Source organism: Gopherus flavomarginatus, chromosome 15, assembly GCF_025201925.1.
Source record: "Gopherus flavomarginatus isolate rGopFla2 chromosome 15, rGopFla2.mat.asm, whole genome shotgun sequence".
In the NCBI taxonomy this organism is placed as follows: Eukaryota; Metazoa; Chordata; order Testudines; family Testudinidae; genus Gopherus; species Gopherus flavomarginatus.
This window is the reverse complement of record NC_066631.1, coordinates 17,582,525-17,606,220: the sequence shown is the minus strand read 5'-3', so window position 1 is coordinate 17,606,220 and position 23,696 is coordinate 17,582,525. Positions and strand designations below refer to the sequence as shown.

The window sequence follows — 23,696 nt, the reverse complement described above, 5'->3', positions numbered from 1 at the left end:
TCTTATTCTGAAATTCTAAATTAATATTACTCAAAGGCTAATGAACACCCTCAACTGCTGGTACAGTACAGTATTGAAAATCGTATCACAGCCAATCCAAATAGCAGACACAAGCGTATACTCCTAACATTAAACAGCAATCTTGCAGTGCTGAGTTTTCCTGGGATCAATTTAAAATTCAACCATGATAAAACATCATACATACAAAGTTTCAAAATAAAGCAATGAAGTATGAATCTTCTACTTCATATCCATGTAAGAAGAAGCTTTTCATTTATAGAAAAAACCGGGAATATGCATCGAAGCACATTTCAATCAACTACAAACCCACCCATGAAGACAGTTTGGAACATAAACACTTGAATTAAGTTATTCTGACACCTCTTCTATACAAAAAAAATATAGATATCAACAATACCTTTGCAAGCAAACTCCAGTATTTCAAGCAAAAATAGGGTTAATACTCTCTAAATCAATTTAACAAAGAGAAGGGAAGAGAGCTAAAGCAGGACACGACTCACATATTAATATGACTACTGGAGAGCTGAAAGCCAGTGTCTTCAGAGCCAGAGCATAATTTTGCATCTAATGGGAGGAGGGGAGAAGAAATGAGCAAAAGAAAGATTTGCGGGGGGGGAGAGGGGACAGAAACAACACAAACCAAAACCTAAGCCTGTATATCAGATTCTGAAGCTTCAGAGATAGTTATGTAAAAAGATACATCAATTACTGAGGAGGGGGCGGGATTCTTCTGAGATGCTGATAAAGAAAACCAACCAACCAACAAAAACAAAAATCCAGAAAGCCATGAGCTTTTCAATACAAAAAGGCCACTTCTCACTCCCCCCCTCCGACTTTGGCCAGATTTAATTTCTAATGGCACAAGAGCATTTTACCTCTGCAGATATATTTCTCTCTCTCACACACACACAAATTGACTCTATTTGCATATAAGGGGGAGAGGATGGTAGTTAATTGGTGCCTTTGGTGTGCACAGGCAGCGGCTGCCAGAGTCTCAGAGCGCCACCATTTCATGGCAAATAAACCCCTAACAGTCAGACACATTTTTATGCTTGGGAAATAGAACCAACCTCTGCAGACTGAAGCCAGGGGAGGGACAGTAAAAGGCGTGGGGAGAGCAGAAGCAGCAGCGTCAGGGCCTCGAGAAGCTGTCAAGCCACGAACCCTCTCCCCCCAGCAAGCCAGACAGTGGAAGCCCAGCCCCAGCCAGTCCCCCATTCCAGACCCTCCACAGAGACAAGCCCGGCTTTACTTACGTGAAAACAAAAAATAAAGTAGTCGAACCCACTAATAAGGCAGCTGCTGTGGAGACAGGGATGTATTTAGTAGGTTTAAACCTCTTTCCAGTGCTGCTGGGCATCCTGTAGTTAACACATCACTATGTATTCCAACCCAAGAGGCACCGGGGAGGGAGGGGAGGGAGGGAGAGAAAGATGCGAGGACCCCGGCGAGGCAGGGAGAGGGGGAAAGAAGGGACGAGACAGAGAGAAAGGGAGTGAGAAAGAGGGATTGAGAACAGCTGACCTCCAGCACAGGAAATCCCACCCACACAGGCCAGCCCACTCAGCTGATGTCAACGAGCCCCTTAAGGTAGAACTGCACCGAGACATTGCGTGCACCCGCTCCACGCAGAATTAAGTCATACAGGACCACAAGCGCTTAGCATACAAACACGTACCTTCAAAACTGCAGTGCAAATAGAGGCAGCACAATGCACAAGCTTTATGATCTGCACAATAGAGGCTACAGACAAGCTACAAACGTGCTATGGACAAATACAAGCAAGCAGGCATCTAGCTACGGATTAGAAAAAAAATACGCAAATTCCTACCACGCTTCTCACTAACGTGCTATAGAATTGATAATTGTTCTATAGAATTTTTTTAACCCCTCCTTTAGAATTCAGTAGACACCTACATTCCTGCTATAGGGATGGAGAGGCTATTGGAACCAATGTGGGAAGGGTCGATTTCTAGAGAACCCTATTGGTTTAAATTCTATGGGACTTTTTCATGACATTCAAAAGTTAGTCAGTTATCAGAGTGCACAACACAATCCAGACTTGCATATCACATACTTTTGCCTTGGTACTGTGAGCTGCTGCTCATGGACAAGCCTCTGAACTCAGCAGGGCTCTGCCTAGAGGGGTCCTTCTGTGCCAAACAGTTTGCAGGATTAGGGCCTGTAAGGAAGAACACCAGCACCACAGACCCAAGTTTGAGCGACTATTAAACCAGGAATCCTGGTCTTCAGCATTCAAACAACTGCTAGGTTCTGCTAGTTGTTTGAGTGTCCTGGAAGTTTAATTACTTTTTGCATTACTGACTTAATTAACCCAGAATTGTGTTGTTTGCTCCACTGTTGTTTAAAGGAGTTTCATCCAGGCCAGTAAGGGGGCACAAACAATATGTGATTTAAGGTGACAGCAGAAAGTTTGCCAAAGGGTTCTATACAGAGAATGTTGCTGTGAGCAGCTCCTTCTGGTTCCTATTAAAGGAGATCAAGCTCAAGTACCCTCACTGGTCACAGTGGAGCCAGTATCACATGGGGAGAGAGGTGGTCTGTGTTAGATGCAAGGCCATTTAGGTTTTTATAAGCAGAAAAAAACAAAAATCTAAAGTCTTGTTTACACGGGATATTTGCCCCCCATTCTAGTCATCAGTGGCCAGCTAAAGTTATAGCTTTGCCAATGCATACCCTTCCTATAGACCATAATGTATACTGCTAGAGCGTACCTTGCTTCAACCAGGAGTACACTGCACCACAACAAACAACAGCTTTCCTTCTCTACATTACAGGATAGCACTAGTACAGCTACATTAGCAGCTAGAAACTAAATGTCCAATTTTGGTCAGGTGAATATTAATATTGCTCATTGTAAGAGGCCAAATACATACCTGATTTCCCAGTAAGTACAAGAGCAGATTCCCAGAGGCTTAACAAAAAAAAAAAAAAAAAAGCTTGCTCTTGGTTACAAATAAGGTGCAGCAGCTTAAAGTAATTCAGTCAATTAACCTGCCCTCCCGGCACACCTGAACTGAAGCTCTTCCTTGAGTATAAGCTTTTCCTGGAGCCTTCATTTGGCTAAATTTGTAACCCTCTTTTTTAGAGACATGAGATGAGTGGAGGAAGTGTAATGACCCAGAGGTTCCCTTTGGTGAGACCTATACCATCTATCACTAGTATTTCAAAATTTACCATCCTCCCCCTTCAGAACTAGATCAATTTGATCAGATAAGATTGAGATGAAGCTACACAGGCAAACGGGACTGCACACCTCTCAGTGTCACATTTCAATTGGATAGAGGGAAGCTTTAAAGCAACTTGCTTGCTGTGTATCTATGCAGCACTCAAAGCCCATGGGAGTCTGAGGAATAAGAACAAGGACAAGAAATTAAACCAAAGACTGCTACATGGCAGCATACAGCACTAGCAACCAGGTCCTCTAATTCTACTTTGAGAAATTGATTTATAACTACCATGTACAACTATGAAATCTCAGAATATCAGCTAGCAACTTTCTTTCTGCACCCTCTTAAAACAATTTGATTTTACATCTTTTTATTCTTTTAATTAGGGCTGTCAATTAACTGCAATTAATTCACATGATTAACTCATTTTTTTTGCAATTAATCAGTTTTAAATCGCACTGTTAAATATTTTGGAAGTTTCTCTACATTTTAATATATATGGTATGCTATTGCAATTGCAATCAAAGCATATTATTTTTGATCATTTTCACAAACATTTGTAAACAAAATAATTTGTCTACCTCATACAAGTACCATGATACAATCTTTGTTGTGAAAGTGATTTACATAACGTTACATAACTGCACTCAAAAACACCACAATATAAAACTTCAGACCCTACAAGTCCACTCAGTCATACTTCTCCTTCAGCCAATTGCTAAGGCAAACAAGTTTGTTTACATTTACAGGCCTCTTATTTACAATGTCACCAAAAACTGAGAACAGGTATTTGCATGACACTTTTATAGCTGACATTGCAAGAAATTTATGTGCCAGCTATGCTAAACATTCATATGACCTTTCATTTTTCAGTCACAATTCTAGAGGACATGCTTCCATGCTGATGATGCTCGTTAAAAAAAAAAAATACTGAAACGTGTTAATTAAATTTGTGACTGAACTCCATGGAGAATTGTATGACCCTTCTCTGTTTTCATGTTATAGTAGTCTCAGATGATGACTCAGCACATGTTCATTTTAAGAACACTTTCACAGCAGATTTCACAAAATGCAAAGAAGGTACCAATGTGATATTTCTAAAGTTAGCTACAGTTAGCAACCTTGACCCAAGGTTTAAAAATCTGAAGTGCCTTTCAAAATCTGAGAGGGACGAGGTGTGGCGCATGCTTTCATGAGTCTTAAAAGATCAATGCTCCAATGCAGAAACTAAAGAACCCGAACCACCAAAAAAGAAAATCAACCAGCTGCTAGTGGCCTCTGACGCAGATAATGAACATGTGTCATAGAATCTGAAAATGAACATGAACTGCTTTGGATTGTTATCAAGCAGAACCCCTCATCAGCATGGACGCATGTCCCTTGGAATGGTGGTTGAAGCATGAAGGGACATATGAATCTTTAGCGCATATGGCACATAAATATCTTGTGACACCGACTACAACAGTGCCATGAGAACACCTGGTCTCACTTTCAGGTGACACTAAAGAAGCAGGCAGCATAATCTCCTCTAAATGTAAACAAACTTGTTTGTCTGAGCAACTGGCAGAACAAGTAGGACCGAGTGGATTTGCAGGTTCTAGAATTTTAAGTTGTATTTTTGAATGCTTTTTGTGTACATCATTCTATATTTGTAAGTTCAACTTTAATGATAAAGAGATTGCACTACAGTAATTAGCTGACTTGAAATACACTATTTTTTTTTTACAGTGCAAATACTTGTAATCAAAAATAAAGTGAGCACTGTATACTTTGTATTGTGTTGTAATTAAAATCAATTTAGCTGGAGAAATGTAGAAAACATCCAAAATATTTAAATAAATGGTATTCTATTAACTTTGCCATTAATCACAATTTTTAATCACATGATTATCTGTGATTTTTTAAATCGCTTGACAGACCTAGTTTTAAAATAACTCAGGTCTTTTTCACTTAACAACAAAATCCAGTGAGTGTTGACAAAGAAGGAAGTGGTGAACAGTGTAGGAGTATTTCTTAATCTTCTAAAGAAGTACTTTGAAGTCTCCAGACTTCCACCTAGACAGCCACTACTAGTAAAATGCAGTGTCCATCTTCTAGGTGGCTGCTGAAAAGTTCTAAATTAGGCAAATTTAAACATAAATTAGAGTTCGGGGCAGGGGAAAAACCATGACCATTACATTGCTGCTTTGAAAATAGCATTCGTATTTAAACGGTTTGCTTCCAAAAAAAAACAAAAAACCCCACAACAGACCTGCATTGTAGTCGTTTCAATCTGCAACTCTCATATCTGATCAGCATTGAGTGTAGAGCTCTGAAAATTTCCCAGTGACGTTCCAAACTCAGAAAATTAATTACATTTATGTTGGATACACGATACATCACCCTATGTAGAAAAAATTGTAATTGCAGATGACACTAGGGCAAGTGTCTGCTTTACATAAGCTAGCAGCTTTCATCAATATGGCATAATGAGAAGTTTTTTTGGGAAAGGTCTGGGTTGTGTTGTAATGATTAAGCATCCAGTATTTAATATATTAAAATAGCTTGTTTTATGCAATCTTGTGAATCTCCTTATGAAGCTCAGTATTAGCAATTTTCTAATATGTACCTACCTTATTTAAGGTATGCAAAACACAGTCTAGAGCATAAGACTTACTGAATACGATTTTCTTCTACAGAAACTCACCCATTAGTGCAGACCTCAAAATAATTGAAGGTCAAGTTTAAACAAGTACACTGAAAGCATTTAAAAAAAAATAAGGTGCATGTGTATATATATATATACACACACACCTGCTTATTCCTATGTATTTATTTATTCAGGGCTTCATAATCCATATAGAGGATTCAGCGGTTCCTAAATTGGACACAGGTTATCACTAGCCCCACAACTTAATTCTCTCCATTCTCCCAAACAGCTGATCACTATATCCCAACAAGAAAAATGTCACCATTCTGTTCATATTGACAGCATAATTTCTGTAAATCAGGCAAGCAAGAATTCTGTAAGTTACAAATTAAAGCATATTCTGCCCTTAATGTAGCTTTTGGGTGCATTATTTTTAAAGACTCCTCTCTTCCCCCAATATATTATATATTGTCATAAGATTAAAAATTCTGGAGGAAAGCTGTGGTTGAAATGAGTAAATAGCTGGTAACATACCAAAATGGAATCCTGTGAATTTCCTCACTAGGATTGAGCATGTAAGCATAATAGAAGTAACCACTGAATTATCTCAAACTTTCAAAAAGTACTTCCTTAGCAAATTTGTGTTACTCCCATTTCCATACCTGCAGTTTCATAACTGATAATTTGATATGGTAATTCAACTAGATACCTCTCTAAATATAGGACTGAGTTACAATTCCAGTATATTTGTCCAGCATATACTAAGAATTTCACAAGAACAGATGTCTGAGATATCTAAATTTCATACATCATATTACTATACTACTACCATATGTAGAGTAAGTCCTCTGATGCAGATTCTTAGACACATAGTGAAAACATTTATACAAGCCTTTATCAATACTGTCCTTTTAGAAGCTCATTAAGTGGGTAATATAAACAAATCTAGAACACTTTTCGTAAGATTCAAGATCTGCAGTTGTAAAGATTTCACAAAATTCTATTTAAAAAAAAATCTTCCCTTTTATCAAGAGAAAAAGGTTTCCCTTATTGAGCTCGGGGAATACTTTCAGACTGGCAAGGGGAAAAAAAGTTTGGTTCTGTCACTGAGTATCTCTTCTTCACTAAGCACTGAAGACTCTGCAAAAGTAGAATGATTCACATAAATGTTACATATACACCATTGAAGTCCAAGACACACCTGGTGAATACATCAGAATATATCCCTAAATGGAACCTGAAAACTACCAACAGTGAGCAATACTGTCATAAAAAGGGCAGGGGAAATAAATCAAACTGAAAAACATCCTGAGAACATAACATGGTAGTCAACGTTTTTAGTTTCTGAAAAGAACTATACAAAGTTTTCTATACAAAACTTGAAGATTCTTTTTCAAGTCTAATTTTTATTATGTTAAGATCTTTTTTTAAAACCACTTCTTGCTTTTCTAGTTATAGAACAGCTGCCCATTAGATTGAGATGCCTTAAAAAAAACAAAGTACTAATGTTTCAGTTTAACTTAAAAACCAAAAAAAAACAACTTTTCTTTGAAATGCCTTTCCACAGAAACGGTTTTAGGTGTTTTACTTGAAAAACAGAAGCAGCAATGTGAATACTAACAAGACATGAGCACTACACAAAGGCCTAGGGAAAAATTCATACCAAGGGACTTTCACTGAGGATGAATATGGCCCATGAAGAAAAGCCCGAATCAATTCATCTGAACACTAGGGTAAAAATATCAAGGCAATAAAACTAAACACACGTGTGAGTGACTGAAAATCATACAATGAAGTAATGACAATTTATTTTAATTGCAACAATAACTGGGATTAACAGATTTAAAATAAATGAAGTGTACATGAGTATTAATGTTTTTCAGTCAGGCTCAACAGCAAAACTAGAATGGCCTGTTTTCTTCTTCTTCTTATGCAGTAGCATAATCTATTGTGTTTGCATTTCCAACACAAGGTTTTGGTTGTTTTTTTTTTTTTAAATAAAAAAGCAAATCTTTTAAATGAAAAAATTTAACGCATAGTTTATTTTGAAATTAGATTTGTAAACTTCACCTCCCCTTTAACAAATTTAAAAACATTGCTTGTCAGCTTCCATTTAAATCTACAGTGGCTTTCATGAATACATAACATTTTGGCTTTTACATTCAGATGGCAGTAAAATTAAGTATTTGGAAACATACAATACTATCTTAAATCAAAAACACAAATCAAACACATCATGCTGCTGAGATCCCTTACGGAGGAGACAGCTGAGGTATTTGTTTTATTCCCTAGGAGCTTTATAATTCTAGAACAGTTGATTTATGTATCTGGTGTTTGGAAGGGGCAAATCCTACACCAGGTAAGACTTGTGAAAATCTGTTGTGCTAGTAATGGGGAAGAGACATAAACTTTGCTCATGCCAAAAGTTTAATTTTTTCCCTTTAATATAAAATGGAGTACCTTCTTTATAGTTCCAGATTTGATCAATTTTACTACAACATCAAAAAGGTATTTACATAAATTTAAAGCATATTTAATGCTAATTTTCCATGTACTTTGTCTTGGAGACTTTGAATTTCATAAATGGAGGCGTCTACATGAGGGAAGTCAGCAGGCTTTTAGACCCTCTATCAATATTCAGTTCCCTTTAGATATTAATGGTCAGCACATCTTTACAGTTTAGAAAGACTAGATTGAGTTTATTTTTAAATAATTGTTTTACTGACAGCTGTGTTAACTTTTGTACAAGGAAATTGTCCACCAGAAAATTAACATTTACTGAATGTAAAGGCTTTACATTGTGTTTTCTATCCTGGTTTAAGTCTTCCAAAACTCTAGCAGTAGTTAGAAACTAAGTAGATCCATTGCTAATAACCACTGTTAAGGGAGCAGCTTGAACCATACTACTTATTCCCATTTTAGGAGCATATTAACATTATATTCCATCTTGCATATTCAAATTATAGGTTTAATGTTTGTAGTAGTATTAGTACCTCATACTTTTCTAAAATGCAAGTATTTTATAACTCCACAATTTCTGGTTAAGTGATTCCAAGTTCTGAACACATCAGTGCCAAATTTAGGAAGTGACTGTTGGAGTGTATTGCTTACACCATTGTATTTCAAACTGTGGGAGATGGTTATCTGGGGTGTGTGAGTTGGGGCAAGGGGCTCCAGGCGTCCAAGTTAGGAAGAGCGTACAGGGAGGTTTGGGGGCAGGAAAGCACATGCAACCCCACCCATAGCCTGCTGCCTTCCCATGCATCACTGACCACTGCAGTCTTCTTGAGCATTGTTTGCTGCACTGCACTCAACCAGAAAGCCATAACCCTGTCTATTTTAAACACTGCAGGAATGAAAGGGAGGCTATGCACTTCTGCAGGGAGGCCGAGCTGGGTCCTGCCATCTGCCTGTCTCAATGAATCACTTTCTGTCCTGGATAGGCAGGAGTAGGGGACCGTCTTATGCCACTCAAATGATGGTGGTGGGGCACACAGCAAAAAACAAAACACAAAAGCCATGGGAAACTCTGGTTTGAGGAGCTCCATGGCATGTTGTCTAACAAGGTTAGATTCATCCATAACAACATTAAGTAGATACATGAAAACAAACAAAAAAACAAAAAACCCCACTAATTATCTCTGGTAAACAGATGGTCCTTAAGAGTCAGTGAATGGCACATCATGAGTGATGTATGGTCCTATCTACAATATAAAGTAGGTTTTATAATTTTTTTTCTAACGCAAACAGTACTCTTGATTCTTTAGAATGGTTAAAAGCTTTTGAAAGTCATTAAGACTTTTAAAAAGCTGCTTCCTACTTATTTTTTGTAATGAAAGAACCTACATGAGACCGTATTAAATTACATCCAATGATAGGTCAAAGGATGCCTTTTCCCCACTACTGTCTGCCATAAGTGGCCATCATACCAGTGGAGTTGTGCCAGGAGTATTATAAGTTCTACCATCCAGAAATCTGTGGCACTATAGCCTCATAGGAAGCAATAGGTATACTGGTCTGCTAAAGAAAACTGTATGTACCCCATCAAGCAGGAACAATCCTCAATTAGCAAACACAAACACCCAAAACTGGTTTAAGAGGCCTGTTTAAATCTACTAATTTAATATAACATACCATACAAGAAATGTCTGCATAATTTTACCAACAGGAAGGATTAAAATGCACTTAATCTAATCTGATTACATCACTTATATGAAGATACACACCCTCAAATATGTAAACACCAAGTGCAAGAATTATAATCACAAGTGTTTGAAGTGTATAGAAAACTCAGTTCTGTCCTTTGATGCTGTTTTCAAATTTGTTTTATTCACTCTTTTGGATGACTATAAATAAGTGTTTCCACTATGGAAAAGAAAGTTAGCACAGTACATTTTCATGACTGGGGAATGGATTTTCTGAAGACATCTTCCAAAGGGCAAAAGCTTAGAAAAAAACCTGAATGTCGGAATTCAGTTCTTTATAAAGTCCCTTGTAAAAATTAAAAAAAATTAAGGAAAAAACACAAGGCCCAAGATGATTTATTGCTTTTCTTCAGTTTTTTCCTTGGTCTCTTCTTTCTTCTCAGATTTTTTGCTCTCTTCCTTTACAGAAAGCTCTTCTAATTTCTCAGCAACTTTGTCAGCATTATCATTTTTCTCTGTGCCTGCTAAGAGAGATTGATTGAAAAAGAAGTTACACATAGTATGGTAGATTTAATTAACAATGGGAAGGCTATGCTAACTTGTTTTACTGAAGAAAGAATGTCATTGGCTTTAGAGATAGGATAAGGTGTTTTCTGAACTCTCTGCCATACACTAAGATGATTCATACTGTTTCTTTTCCCTTGCTGATCCATCCCATGCCAAATGAATGTAGACTCACTCCTTCCCCCTCCGGGTTGTTTAAAAAAACAAAAAACAACAACCACTAGGCCATAGCTTGCCAACTAAACAGGTTAGTACCCCTTTCAGTGCCCTCATGAACAGTTTTTTTGATTGCTACAGGGTAACTACTCACAAGGCATATTTTGTGGAATTGGATGTGCTAGTTCCATACAACTTCGAGCTCCTTAGAGAATATCCTTATCCTAATAAGGAGTTATTTGCAATTCAGGTCTCTAACCTCCTCTCTCCCGCCACTCCAACATCTTTGCTTGAGTGAGAGAGAAATAATGCTACAGTTTACAAGGAAACTCAGTTTCCTGCATTGCCTAAACCACTCAGATTTCCTGAAGTATTTGAATTGCCGACCAGTAGGAATCTATAATTTACTCCTTTAGTAGATCCAAACTCAGAACTCCATTCTAAATTTTTAATCTCTATATGAAATTGAAGATATTTGTTCAGAGAGCTTCTCTCCATTATATGTGTTGTGAGTGTCATATAGAACCATCAAATTAAATTTGTAAAGTAACTTTCAATTTAAACAAAATGAACCAAGTTTCAAAAATTAGTTTGAAATGTAATCCTGCAACTGGGGTATTTACTTGTGAACACAGGAAGATTAAAAAAAATCAGTATGGTAAAACTATTACTCAACTGTAGTATGTTTTCTGTATAAATAATGAAAAGCCTTTCTATAATAACCACCCTAAAAATTATGTCCCAGGAGCAACTGCAAGTCTTCTACAAGGAAAGAAGAGTTCAACACCCGGACCATTACTCTAGCAGACTGAAAAAGCCCCTGGACTGAAGATTGCAGTCAGGCACAGAGTGAGTCTGCCAAGAGGCACCAAATATTACAGTGAGCAATTTAAGGATATTCCCTTGTCCCCACCATAGGCATTAAAAAGTTGGAAAAGAAGAAGAGGACAAAAAGGTGAAGTGCTCATCTAAATTCCACGAGGAGATTACCATCTTACCCTTCTTTGCTTTCTTGTCTACCTCATTCCTGCATTCTTCAAATTTTGCCTTGAATTTCTGTGCATCTGTTTGGAGGAAACAAAATGTTTCTTTATTACCTTAAATCAGTGTTTCTCAAACTTTTGTACTGGTGACCCCTTTCACATAGCAAGCCTCTAAGTACAACCCCCATATAAATTAAAAACACCTTTTTTTTTTAATAATGGTGTTAAATATATATGCTGGAGGTGAAGCGGAATTTGAGGTGGAAGCTGGTAGCTTGCAACCCCCCAGGTAACTACCTCGTGACCCCCTGAGGGGTCCTGACCCCCAGTTTGAGAACCCCTGCCTTAATTATTTACAATGCCTCTATTCTTTACATCTTTTTACTCTAAACAGACATTTATCCTGAAACAAACTCATTTCTACATTTCAGTTTGACTGCCTTTCTTGTCAAGAAATATGTACTTAGTGGATTTCATCTTAGTTCAAGTGATCTTAAGTATACAGGCTTCAATTATTTCTCATTTAAATACTCTCCAAGGAAAGCAGTGGATGTTGCACCTTTGAGTGGTTTTTTGCGAAGTTCTCGTCTTAAGGTTCTGCTACTAAGCGCTATTTTAAGCTAGCTGAACTTCTATCCATACCTCAGCTACTAGGCATTCACATCAGAAGCCTACCACACATTCTTGTTCACAGAGGCCGGGGACTGAGAGGACCATAGACATTTATTTTCTCACACCTAGAGATAGCTGTATCCTGGTGGAACTAAGGAGGAATGGCAAGTTTGCACCATCACTGCCTATACTGCACCTGAAGGGAGAATTTCAGTCTCTAGAGTTGAAAATCCAATCTGTTTCATGAGCACAAACTGTATACTTATTAAAAAACAAAAAACCACAACATACAATGCCAGAAGTAAAAAGATGCAGGTAACATGGCACACAAGTTACAGCTAACCAGAATTCTTCTGAAGACAACATACTTCAATACATTTCAGTCTAAGCAATTGGTTCTGAACAGTTCCATTTCAAAGATAGCAGCTATTATCAGAAAGTTTCTATCAGTTCAAGTACCATAAGCATCCCTCCAACCCTTTCTACCTGAAATAATTTTAGAAGCAGATAACCATGGTCAAGTCACTCTCAAAACAGAACCAGAAAGGATAATTTGATAAGCCCACACTGAGGCTAGCATGACTGGCCACTTGAGGTCACTATTGCTCCACAGGAAAATGCACATTTTTAAAGACTGAGTATGAAGTGAGAAGTTTTTTAGCGTGCACACTAATGGATTTTAAAAAGAGCTTCTTTGAAAAGGAGTTCACCATGCATAGTGACATCCCTTGACAGGACCAGAAACTGAACTTTAATTCTTTATCTATGAACCCAAGAAGGAACTCCACTAATAGTCTGCTTTCTAGGCCTTCATATATAGATAGATATAGATATAGGAGGCAATGAAAGCCCTCCTTCACCCCCAAACTCAGAGATAAATTTAGGATTGTGATTTTAATGCTATTCCTCCAAGTAGACTCTTTTTTGTAGGGGACTCAGGGGTTTAAATAGAAGGCTTGGTTTCAGTGAAAGTTTGCCTGAAGAAGAAAGGATGCTGTATTAGAAAGGTGAAACAGAAGAAAATGCTGTTTGCCAACATGTGTTAATATGGATCTGCCACAAGGTCCCAACTGTGCAATGGAACATGTTGGTAGCATTTGTGTTTACTACCATCTTACCTTCCTCCTATGTGCCAAGCTAGACATTTTAATTTGGCTAACCCACTGACACAGAACTAGTAGCATGCAACCTGAAAGCTATCTGGGATGCACAATTAAGAAGCCAGAAGTTATGATGGTCTTTGACAGTCATACACTGTTTGCTGCATTAACTACTTAAGGGCTAGTGAGAACAGCTGGATCTAGAAGTGCTTCTCCCCTTACAAGAGCTACCACTAGACTAGACAGGAACTGGAAGCGAAAAATCAAGCTGGTTGTGCAGCCACTACAGTATTTTCCTTGGATGCTTGAGTCACAGGCAGAAGGGGTTTCAGCAACCCCAGAGAGCAAGTCACTCACCTAATAGCCACTGGGGGGGGAAGGAGGGGTGTGGTGAGAAGGGAAGAAATGCGGCAGCCATTTTGTTTTCCAAGTCTCATTCAGTTAGTTTTTGCCTGTTCTATTTAGGAATGAATGCACAGTCTGGCATTCCACAGAGGGAACTCCAGACCAACCACTACAATCTGTCACTTATCTTGTTGTTTGTAAGATATTTGTGGCAGAGAGTGGCTTCCATTCTATATCTGTATAGTCCCTAACCACTCCCGGCTGGGGTACTCAGGTGCTACCAAGATACAAATAATTTCACATCCAGTTCCCTAAATCATGGCATCTATTACCCTAAATTACCTAGAGGAGATACTGCACAGTCAAATTAGTTTGATATTTTGAACAAAGAGATGTGAGAATTTGCCTGTTCTGACCACAGATATGAGATACTGATTCCTCCACACTGCTCAAAGCCTTTCATTAACATAAAAGAACAGAACCACAATCTAGCACCATTTCTATGAAGAGTTAAACTATGCCAACTTTGGGAGCATTATATTAAACAATATATAAAACTTTAAAAAAAATTTTAGTCTAGAAAGATTTACTATAACCTATTGTCCAAGTTATCTGGGGTTGTTAGGACTACCATTACCACTTAGTGGAAATTTCATTTGATATGTTAGAAGGAAGAGATAAGTGGATATTAACACCTAGTACTTGTTCAGTGTAGCAGTCAGTCAAGTATGGGATTCTCAGGGAGATGCACCTGAATGGAAGATTTAATACAAGGTGAGGATTTCCATACAGTATTTGTAATGCCACAAATTTAATCCTCATTAAAACATGAAGTTGAGGTAATTAATGAAAGCAAGGTGAATACACTGGTTGAAGTCCTGGAGCTTTATTGCATTAAAATTATTAGGAAACACTAACAAGCTCTCTTGAAAACAGAGTGTCAGCACACTTATCAAGACAAAAAAAGTTATAAAGATGGTGTTGGATGGAGATGGAGCATAACTACTCTATTTATCTACATATTCTGAGCATTACTAATTAACTAGTTGCACTCTGAATTAATTCTGCTGCAGTACTATTTAGATAGAAGGGACTGTCCTTACAGACAAATATTAGGGTGCCTTTCTATTGGCAAATGAGGTTCTCTCTCCCCGCTTACCCCATTTTGAGTGCTTACAGCCAGTGGGATAGATTCTTTAAAAATAAAGAGAATATTTATTCTTTTCTACCATGGGAGCTACAAATGGTAGTGGTAACTACTTTCATACATTTACTGTAAAATACTGTGCAGTATTAAATGGCCCAAAGTTACTTACTAAGGCACATAATATAAATATCAGAAGAAACTGATCTTGTGCCATAACTCACTTTCTGCATTTAGGAACCGGATTGCCAAAAGTTCAGGTTTTGGACTTTCATCTGCAAAATCAGCATGTGTGTTCCAGACCCATGCCCTGTCACTTCCAGCATTAGGCTTCAGCTCCATTAAAGGTGTAACTACAAAGAAAAAAGAACAGATTAGTCCAGCTGTAGATAACATTTTGAAACACATTTCCACATAAGCCCCACAAGTACCTTTAAGAAAGTTAGCTCTTGGTATCATGAAATAAATAAAAGATGTTATACCTCACAGGGGATTGTAATGCAAAGCTATTTCTAGCTGGAGAGGTAGGGGGAGGGAGGAAAAAGATGTTGCCCATGTTGTTCTGTCCCATGTCCTAGAACAATCTGCAATGGGAGGTCAATACTGACCAACAGAGTGCTAACCACATACTTCTATTAAACTCCCCCTCTATTCAACTCATCCCTCAAACCAACCAATCAGTTCCAATTTAATACAGTTTTAGAATGCAAAGTTCCCCTACTGAAAGACCAATGGTCTAAAAAGTATTTCTTAGATAGTGGCCAATGCAGATGCCTCAAAAGGAAGGTACAAGAGCATCCAAATAAAATAGTAAAGTTTCTCCCTTTCTACTGCTGGTAATCTTCCGTATTATAGACAGCACTTAGCTTTCCTCTCAGATTGTTCATTTAAGTGATTTCTCCCTCTTCCCTTTATGGCATCGTAAAATTCTGTGTCAGTATCCTGCGACTACAAACTCTACAAATATTCAACATAGAATAGAATCTTTTTAACTGCCTTGTTACACTTGCTTACCCTTTTTGTAAATATATGCATCTGCAGTATTATGGAACTGTGCACAATAAAGTTAAACAGGCATCAAGCTCGATGCATACACAGCACCTGTCAATATGCTGCTGTTAGAACATTGGCCCATTCTTCAAAGCCATTTTTAGGGTAAACAAAACATGCATGAATCCTATTAGACTTGATATCTATTTTTATGCGCAATATAGTTGACAGCCAAAAGGAAGTTATGGGAAATAATGGAACAAACATACTATAATGATTTGCACAGATTTTTAGGGTTTTATCTCTCCTCATGAGAAGGCGAATTGTTCCCTTCTCCCTGTGCTTCAGGAGTTTCACATCCCCGGTTCCTCGTTCTTTCCACTCTGGAAGATCATTTTCTGATGCAAATCGAAACAGCTTTGCACGCCTTGAGAAAAAGAGCAAGAGATTAGAGTTTGTATGAAAGAACAAACCACGCTGAATAAAAGGTCCTTCAGCCCACATATCTTAAGTGGAAAGTTAAGATTCCATAGAGCTTTTAGGAGAGAAAAAATAAATCCAGAGTCCTCATCAACAAGTTAGAGTACAAGATGACAGATTTTGTAGGCAAATTGAGCACCATGCTATCAGTACTCAATGAACTAGTTCAGGACAGAATACTGTATGAATGCAATCATTAAAAAACAGGTTCACTGCCCCACCAAAATTTTGCTGAAATAATGTCTCTAATTCCAAAACAGCTCCATATTAGCACTGAATTTATTCCATCAAAAATTGAATTTCATGCTTTTTTTTTTTTCTTTTAAATCAGAGGGCACACAAATTTAAGTTACAGAAGAGCTGCATTACTGTTCCATATATTTGGAATGCAATTAATGCACTGAAATTACAACCAGTGATTCAATAAAAACACAAACGAAGCCAGACGTGTTGGCCTACTTTCAGTTTTGTTAATTAACAAACTTGTTAGAGGCGAGACCAACATTTAAAAGTAGTTGCCCAAACTCTTTTCCAGATGTGCAGAAACATGTCTCCTCTCCCCCCGTCCTCCAACATTCTTTTTGCTTCCCTGCAGATCAACTACCTGGATTCAAGGTGGCTTATCTTTTTTTTTGGGGAACTTTAGGGTTCAGGAAAGCCCAGAGCACTGGCATCCAGCCAGATCTCAGCAAATTTTTGTCAAAACACTTCCTTTTGCTGTACAACCTATTGAACTGCTGGCACCTTAAGAAGAACTTTCTTAAACTCTATTAAAAGGACCCTCTGATCCTTCGATAGCAGAACCTATTCCAGTGTTTCTTCAAGGGTTGTCTTTATAAGAGAATGGCTTCTTTCATCTGGGACTGCACATCACTTGGCACACAGAAAAGCTTAATGATCATGCTACTCATGCAGGTCAATTTTTGGAAATGTTCTTGTAGAACCATGTGTTATCAGAGTCCTTTACAGGAGCACAAAGCTGGAACAAAGCTTGAAAATTACTACTTTTGGCCATCTGACTTTTCCCAAATGCATTTCATGCCTATCTGAAGCAGGAGCATCACAAAGCAAGAGGAATGCATCTTAACTCCTGTGCTATATACACTTCTCTCTCTAAAGAGATCTCCAGCTTAGGAAAAATTCAAGGCATTCTACAAAATTTAAACATTTCAGATTAAGCCAGTCTGCCCAGTTTTCTAATCATATAACTATTAAAATTTGATGTCTGCCAACACTATGGAAAGAGCAAGAGGTGTTTCCATGACTGCTCCAGATGATGGCAGAAGGGAACCATTGAAGAGTTAGAGAGGGTGGGGCATTTACACCTCCAGTCTGCAAAATATTGATTCAGTAAGTAAAACAGCTTCTACCATGTATGTGTGTGTGTGTGTGTGGGGGGGGGGGGGAAGTAGTGTCATGACGACCCAAATATTTAAGCAGAGTAGGGCATGTTAACTTTAAAAAAAGAAAAACCTACTTTGTGACACAGTTACACATCTCTAGACCCAACATTTTTGTACAATTCAAGTTAACAAGTTAAAGTTGTTTCTAACCCAAACTTTTCCAATATCAATTTGATAATCATTAGAGAGTCAGGATTTCATCATGTTACATTATATCAGCCCCAACACTCCAGGGGCACAGACATTAGTCATATCATGTGCCATTTTCTTTCTACTAGCATTACATTGTCTTAGGCCAGTATCCCCTGTGCGGTGTTTTGCAACAAGATACCTTCCTACCTTTTATTAATGTTTTTCCAAGTTTAAAAGCAACTAGTGTTTAGATACATACCCAGTGCCATACTACTTACATCTTAAAGAGTTCTTCCTCATCCTCCTCAAGGGTCTTGATCTCTTGTTCAGGAAGGGAAACTATGGGCTCAAATTGAGGATCATGGTTAGGATCATCTGCGTTTTCAGTTGAGGTGTCATGTTCCTCATGCGTTTCCTGCGAAAAAAATTCCAAATTGCAATAATGCAATTTTAAAAACAGTTCTGCAGTCGCTACATCTGTATTTAACATGTTACCAAAAGATATTGAGGAACTAGTCTGAATGTTCCAACTACATATACATTAACAAAAATGTAAGTAGTACAACATCAGAATCTGAACTCCATACATCTAAATTTTATTCAGCCTTTTAAAACATGCAGTATAAACCTTCTCTCTTGGAAAGAAGAAACTTCTTTCACATTAGTGAAACACAGGAACACTCATCCAGGAGTCTAAGGGCTTGTCTACATACTGCACAGGTGCACATCAGCTGTGGTGTAAATTCTAGCATATACCAGACTATGGTGCACTGACTGACTGTGTGGATCTCGCTGGTGGACACTAAAAATTCTCTAACACAAACTGATGTATTCCTGTTTGACATGCACTAGGGAACTTTTAGTGCATTTCGGCAGGGTCCACAGGCCTGCTAGAGAACAACATGATCGAAAGCACTAACATTTACATCCCAGCTGGTGCACATGAATGCACCACGTAAACAAGCCTGAAGACAAGCTTTTTTGCTTACTGATTTCAGCAACTTTGATCATGCATACAAACCATAACAGCATTTATAATTAACTAACTGCCTTAAAGTTAAGTATTAGTAAAAATCAGAAGCTGCCATATTTTCAATGTATATTAAGACTAATCTCTTACTGTCACAAAATAAAATCAACTCATTTTCCAGTTTCTTCCTTAACCCAGGAGTGGGCAAACTATAGTCCGCACGCCACATCCACCCCGCCAGGCAATTTAATCTGTCCCTGGGGAGCAGAGACTGGGACTTGCCCCGCTACACCTGGGGAGCGAGGTTGGCAGCCGCTCTGCGCAGCTCCCGAAAGCAGCAGGTCCCTCCTCCAGCTCCTACATTTAGGGGCAGCCAGGGGGTGCCACGCGCTGCCCCAGCAGCTCCCATTGGCCACAGTTCCCGGACGATGGGAGCTGCAGGGATGGCGGATGGGGCAGCACGTAGAGCCGCCTGGCTATACCCCTGTGTAGGACCCAGAGGGGGAACATGCCGCTGCTTCTGGGAGCTGCTTGAGGTAAGCACCACCCAGAGCCTGCACCTGAGCCCCATCCGCCCTCTACACCCCTCGATCCCAGCCCAGAGCACCCTCCTGCACCCCTCATCCCCAGCCCTATCTGCACCCCCAGCTGAAGCCCTCACTCCCTCCCCATGCCCCAACCCTGATCGCTCTCCCACCCTCCAAACCTCTCAATCCTAACCCGGAGCCCCCTCCTGCACCCTAAACTCCTCATCCTCAGCCCTCACCCTGCTCCCTGTCCCATCCCAGAGCCCCCTCCTGCATCCTGAACTCCTCATTTCTGGCCCCATCCCAGAGCCCTCACTGCCCTCCTTCACCCCAACCCCAATTTTGTGAGCATTCATGGCCTGCCATACAATTTCCATATCCAGATGTGGCCCTCAGGCCAAAAAGTTTGCCCATCCCTACCCTGAGGGCAGAAAATTTCTAAAAGTTTTTTGAAAATAAAAAGGTTTTGGTCTGCATGTCATAAAGCACTGTGCTAGCTCTCTGAAAACAAAAATCAAGACTTCCTTTTATATTGTAGATCCCTGCCATGAAAAAAGAGAAAGGATGTATTATTGGAGAAACAGGGGGCACAGAGTCCTAGGCATAAGGGAATAGACGGAGGAGTTCAAAAGCCCTTGAAATAGAGGATGGGAGCATGGCACACAGGGAGCTTGTGGGGTAGAACAGATGAACACAAAGAGCTCCCAGGTTTGTGCAATTAGCTCTGCCAACAGAAAGCAAAAGATCCCCCCTCCCTAGTATTCTCACACTAACAAACAATTAAGATCACATAGCTACAATGTTCCTTTAAAAAATTAAGCTGACTAATTAACCATCAAAAGATCTAAAGTAACAGCACTATGTCTGGCTTTTAGAAATAACCCAATCTTGTAACACTAGAACGGCATCCAAATGTCTCAGATTAAAGAGAATGTTGGTATTCATGCAATGCTAGAAGTATTTAAATATTACACTGGTTTTATTTTTAAATCTTGATTAAAGTATTGGCTGGAAACCTAGAATGAGCAAACTAGCCTAAGGCTAGGAAAAATGGTTCCCCTATTATTGGTTTTGGATAATACACCTCTATTCCGATATAACGCTGTCCTTGGGAGCAAAAAAAAAAAAAAAAAAAAAAAGAAGAAATCTTACCGTGTTATAGGTGAAACCACGATATATCAAACTTGCTTTGATCTGTCAGAGAGCGCAGCCCCCCCTAACCCCCCCCAGGAGTGCTGCTTTACTGAGTTATAGCCAAATTTGTGTTTTAGCAGGGTAAAGGTTTATGTTTTAAATTACTGAAGTAGTGCTCCTTCATACAGGCTTAGAGTTCTGACAGAATAGTTATTACAAATTAAGGCTTTTAAGGGGTATTCATTACAAGTGTCTCCATTTACAGTGAACTTCAGATGCTGAAGTTTACGTTCAGAGTCTTCTACATTATAAGGATCCCAGACAAGTTAAGGAGCATACTTATTACATCCATTTTTTATCATTTAAGTTATTGGTTTTAAGACACTGCGTACTCAAAGCAGGTTATTATAAAAAGACCAAGATCTGTATATTAAAGGAAATATTAAGATATATAGAGATTTAAAAAACCTTCAAAATTAAATTATCGTGGCACATGTGAAATTTAAGAAAAGTGAGATTTTTAATGTAAATGTTGGGTTCAGATATGCAGTTAGTGTTTTCAAATTATTTGACTTCATATGTGCAATTTAATATGGTAGCTTAATATCAATAGGGAACAAGTAGACTGACAGCTGCAATAGGAGCTCTTCAAATATTTTGATACATGATTGAGCCAATATTATAGATTAGACAAATGAGAGAATGGACATTTACTAATATAGCCTAAGTAACTTTTTTTTTTGGGGGGGGGAGGGGGGGGCGTGAAGTTCTGTAAAAACCATTCATGGCCTTCCTGAAAAACTCCATTTAAAATATTAGATACACAGTGGGATGCTATATCAATTTAAAATGCATACAGCAATTTTAAATTCAGTTATAACACCTAAGATCACAATAGTGCACATATGGTCAGTTTATCTTACTGAAAAGATCTTATAAATGTCATTGAGAGAAGAAAACCCAAGATCTCAGCACATACCATTTAGAGTGCTCTATCAGAATGTTTTAAAAGTTGAGAGTACCCCTTTCATACACACATAAAATGTAGAGAGATTTTTAGATATGGATTTATACAATAAGAGTATTATACAACTGAATTTCCAATTTAACACTTTACCGTGCAGCTATGTTGTCTTTGTTCTTGACTTTATTTTAATATATATGAATCACTAAGAGCCTTCTCATTTAAGAAGCCAAGAAATGAAGTGTGGTTCTTCCATAGCCAAAGAAGCCACAAGAATATTCCAGAAGTCTAGCAAACAGTTTCTTTGTCATACAGGGAGGGAGAAAGCATGGTCTTATGGTTAAGGCATTAGCAAGGGACTCTGGAGATCTTAATTCAATTCCAGCTCTGCCACAGACTATGAGATCCTGGTCAAATCACTTAATATCTGTGCCTGTTCTCTATCTGGAAAACTAAGATAATAATTCTGTTCTTCCTCACCACTGGCAATTTACATTATAAACTCTGGGCAGATACTGTCTCTCACTAAGTGTAAGTACAACACACAGCACAACAGGGCCCTCAACTTGGTTGGGGCTTTTATTTGTTACAAGAATACAAGTAATGGTTCAACAGGAAACAAGGGTTAGTTCAAAGATGCTACAACACACCTTTTGGTGACACTTGTTGAATGTCATCAGTGTTCTAGCACACAAGAAAATGGAGAACAGCCATAGTAATACAACTTCGATAGAAGAATGGCTGCAGTGCACTGCACCAAGACCTGACTGTTTCCAACAGAAGGGGGAAAGCATCCCAGAGAGAACACAGGCCAGGCTTGTAGAACTGATAGACTCCAGCACTGAGATAAACAAGCCTCATTGCAGAGATAACTGATCCCTTTATTCCGCCCCCAGTTCGATTCCCTGCAGGCGCCACAAGAAAATCGTAAGTCACAATAAGCACGTGTGAGAGGTGGTGAATGAAAACGAATCACAGGGCTGCGATAAAATCCCATCCACTCGCGATATAAAAGCACGTGGGAGTCTAGAATGACTAGCCCCGGCCCTGCCAGTAACATGGGGGAGAAGGGGGCCTCCTTCAAAAGCTCCTGAGTCATAAACCAGATTGTGGCGCCTGCGGAGGCTCAAACGCCCGCTTGGGGCAGAGCCCACCTCGCGGCAGGGCTAGGAGCCAGAGTGAGGCGGGCAGGGATGTCACCGCGTCTCGGCCCCGGCCGCAAAGCGATGGGCCCCAGCAAGAGACCGGGATGCACGTGGGCCCGGACAGCCCCTAGCAGGGTCAATACCCGACCCCACGTGCAGCTGGGGATGCTGGGTGAAAAGCCACCCAGGCCCCCTTTCCCGCCAAGACAAGGCCGCCCTCCTATCTCCCTCCGCGGCCCCCGGTCTCATCTGCTCGCTCGGCCTCGGGTCCCTCGCCATGAGTCCCCTAAACCCCACTGCTCTCCCAGACAGCCTCACTACCCCCCGAGGCCCGTCACCCGACCAGCCCGCTGCTTCTCCAGGCCCCCCATCCACCGCCTCAGACCACCCTAGCCCGCTCCCTCAGCGCCAGGCCGCCCCGCTCCACCTCCTGCTCCCGAGCCCCAGGCCGCCCCAGCGCTCGCCAGGGAGCCCCTCCACCCCAGACTGCTAAGGGAAGCGTCGGCATCCTCACCTTGGTCTCCGCCATGGGGCTGGGAGGTGGCGCTGCTCCTAGACTAGACTCGTTCGCGTCGCTCTCTCCCCCCACCGCAGCTTTGGCGCTGAATTTCCTGCTAGAAGCTCCCCGCCCCCTCCAGCTTTTACCTCATTCCCGCAGCCCGCGCCGCCGTTGCCGCAAGGCCTGATGGGAAACGCCTACTTTACCTCGCTCCCTTGATCGCTTATAATGCTGCTAGCTACAGGAGGCAGCGTGACCCCTCCACCTGATATTAGCCTTTTAATAATCCTAAATCACACCCACGCCGAGGCGTCCGGCCGGGCAACTTCTCCAAGCTCCCACTCGAGGTCTTGGAAGCAGCACGAATTCTCCCCAGAAACGTACAGCATCCCCCACTCGCGGGCTGATGCTAAAGAAAATTCATCTCCAAAGCTCTAGTGGATGCCCTCAATTAAACCTTTTTACCCCATTCCCGAGCTGTTTCCCATCAGCCTTTGCGACATGGCGGCGACCATCCCGCGTCTCTCTACTCTCAAGATGGCGCCTGCGTGTGTGCTGGAAG

At 39.8% G+C, this 23,696-nt stretch overlaps 3 protein-coding genes and 1 non-coding gene across 8 annotated transcripts in view; 1 reads left to right on the top strand and 3 right to left on the bottom strand.

Annotated features, from left to right (window-relative positions):
- Positions 1-1,585, bottom strand: part of ZDHHC8 (zinc finger DHHC-type palmitoyltransferase 8) — a 187,151-nt gene extending 185,566 nt beyond the window's left edge. For both annotated transcript variants that reach the window (XR_007769504.1, XM_050924096.1), the window contains exon 1: positions 1,278-1,585. Coding sequence is in view for 1 of the 2 variants with exons in the window: in XM_050924096.1 (XP_050780053.1) it covers positions 1,278-1,381 (104 nt within the window). In the remaining variant the exon portion in view is untranslated. The remainder of the gene's footprint in view (positions 1-1,277) is intronic.
- A 6,229-nt stretch (positions 1,586-7,814) lies between these two features.
- On the bottom strand, positions 7,815-23,562 carry RANBP1 (RAN binding protein 1). 4 transcript variants are annotated; one of them, XM_050924120.1, is made up of 6 exons: positions 23,150-23,562; positions 18,174-18,310; positions 16,150-16,307; positions 15,115-15,243; positions 11,705-11,770; positions 7,815-10,510 (listed from the first exon to the last, which is right to left on the bottom strand). In XM_050924120.1, the coding sequence occupies exons 1-6, from the start codon at positions 23,162-23,164 to the stop codon at positions 10,383-10,385; spliced, it is 633 nt and encodes a 210-aa protein (XP_050780077.1). In that variant the 5' UTR covers positions 23,165-23,562; the 3' UTR covers positions 7,815-10,382. The 4 variants fall into 4 exon arrangements, with proteins under 4 accessions (XP_050780077.1, XP_050780078.1, XP_050780075.1 ...); XM_050924121.1 differs by having other exon boundaries at positions 7,815-10,507; XM_050924118.1 differs by lacking the exon at positions 23,150-23,562 and adding an exon at positions 22,141-22,328.
- LOC127035097 (small nucleolar RNA SNORA77) lies at positions 11,439-11,565 on the bottom strand. The gene has a single exon (XR_007769573.1). It is a non-coding gene; the product is annotated as a small nucleolar RNA SNORA77 (small nucleolar RNA).
- TRMT2A (tRNA methyltransferase 2 homolog A) overlaps positions 23,562-23,696 on the top strand; it is a 49,635-nt gene continuing 49,500 nt past the window's right edge. The window contains exon 1 of the mRNA XM_050924108.1: positions 23,562-23,682. Within this exon, the coding sequence (XP_050780065.1) occupies positions 23,576-23,682 (107 nt within the window). The 5' untranslated portion in view covers positions 23,562-23,575. The remainder of the gene's footprint in view (positions 23,683-23,696) is intronic.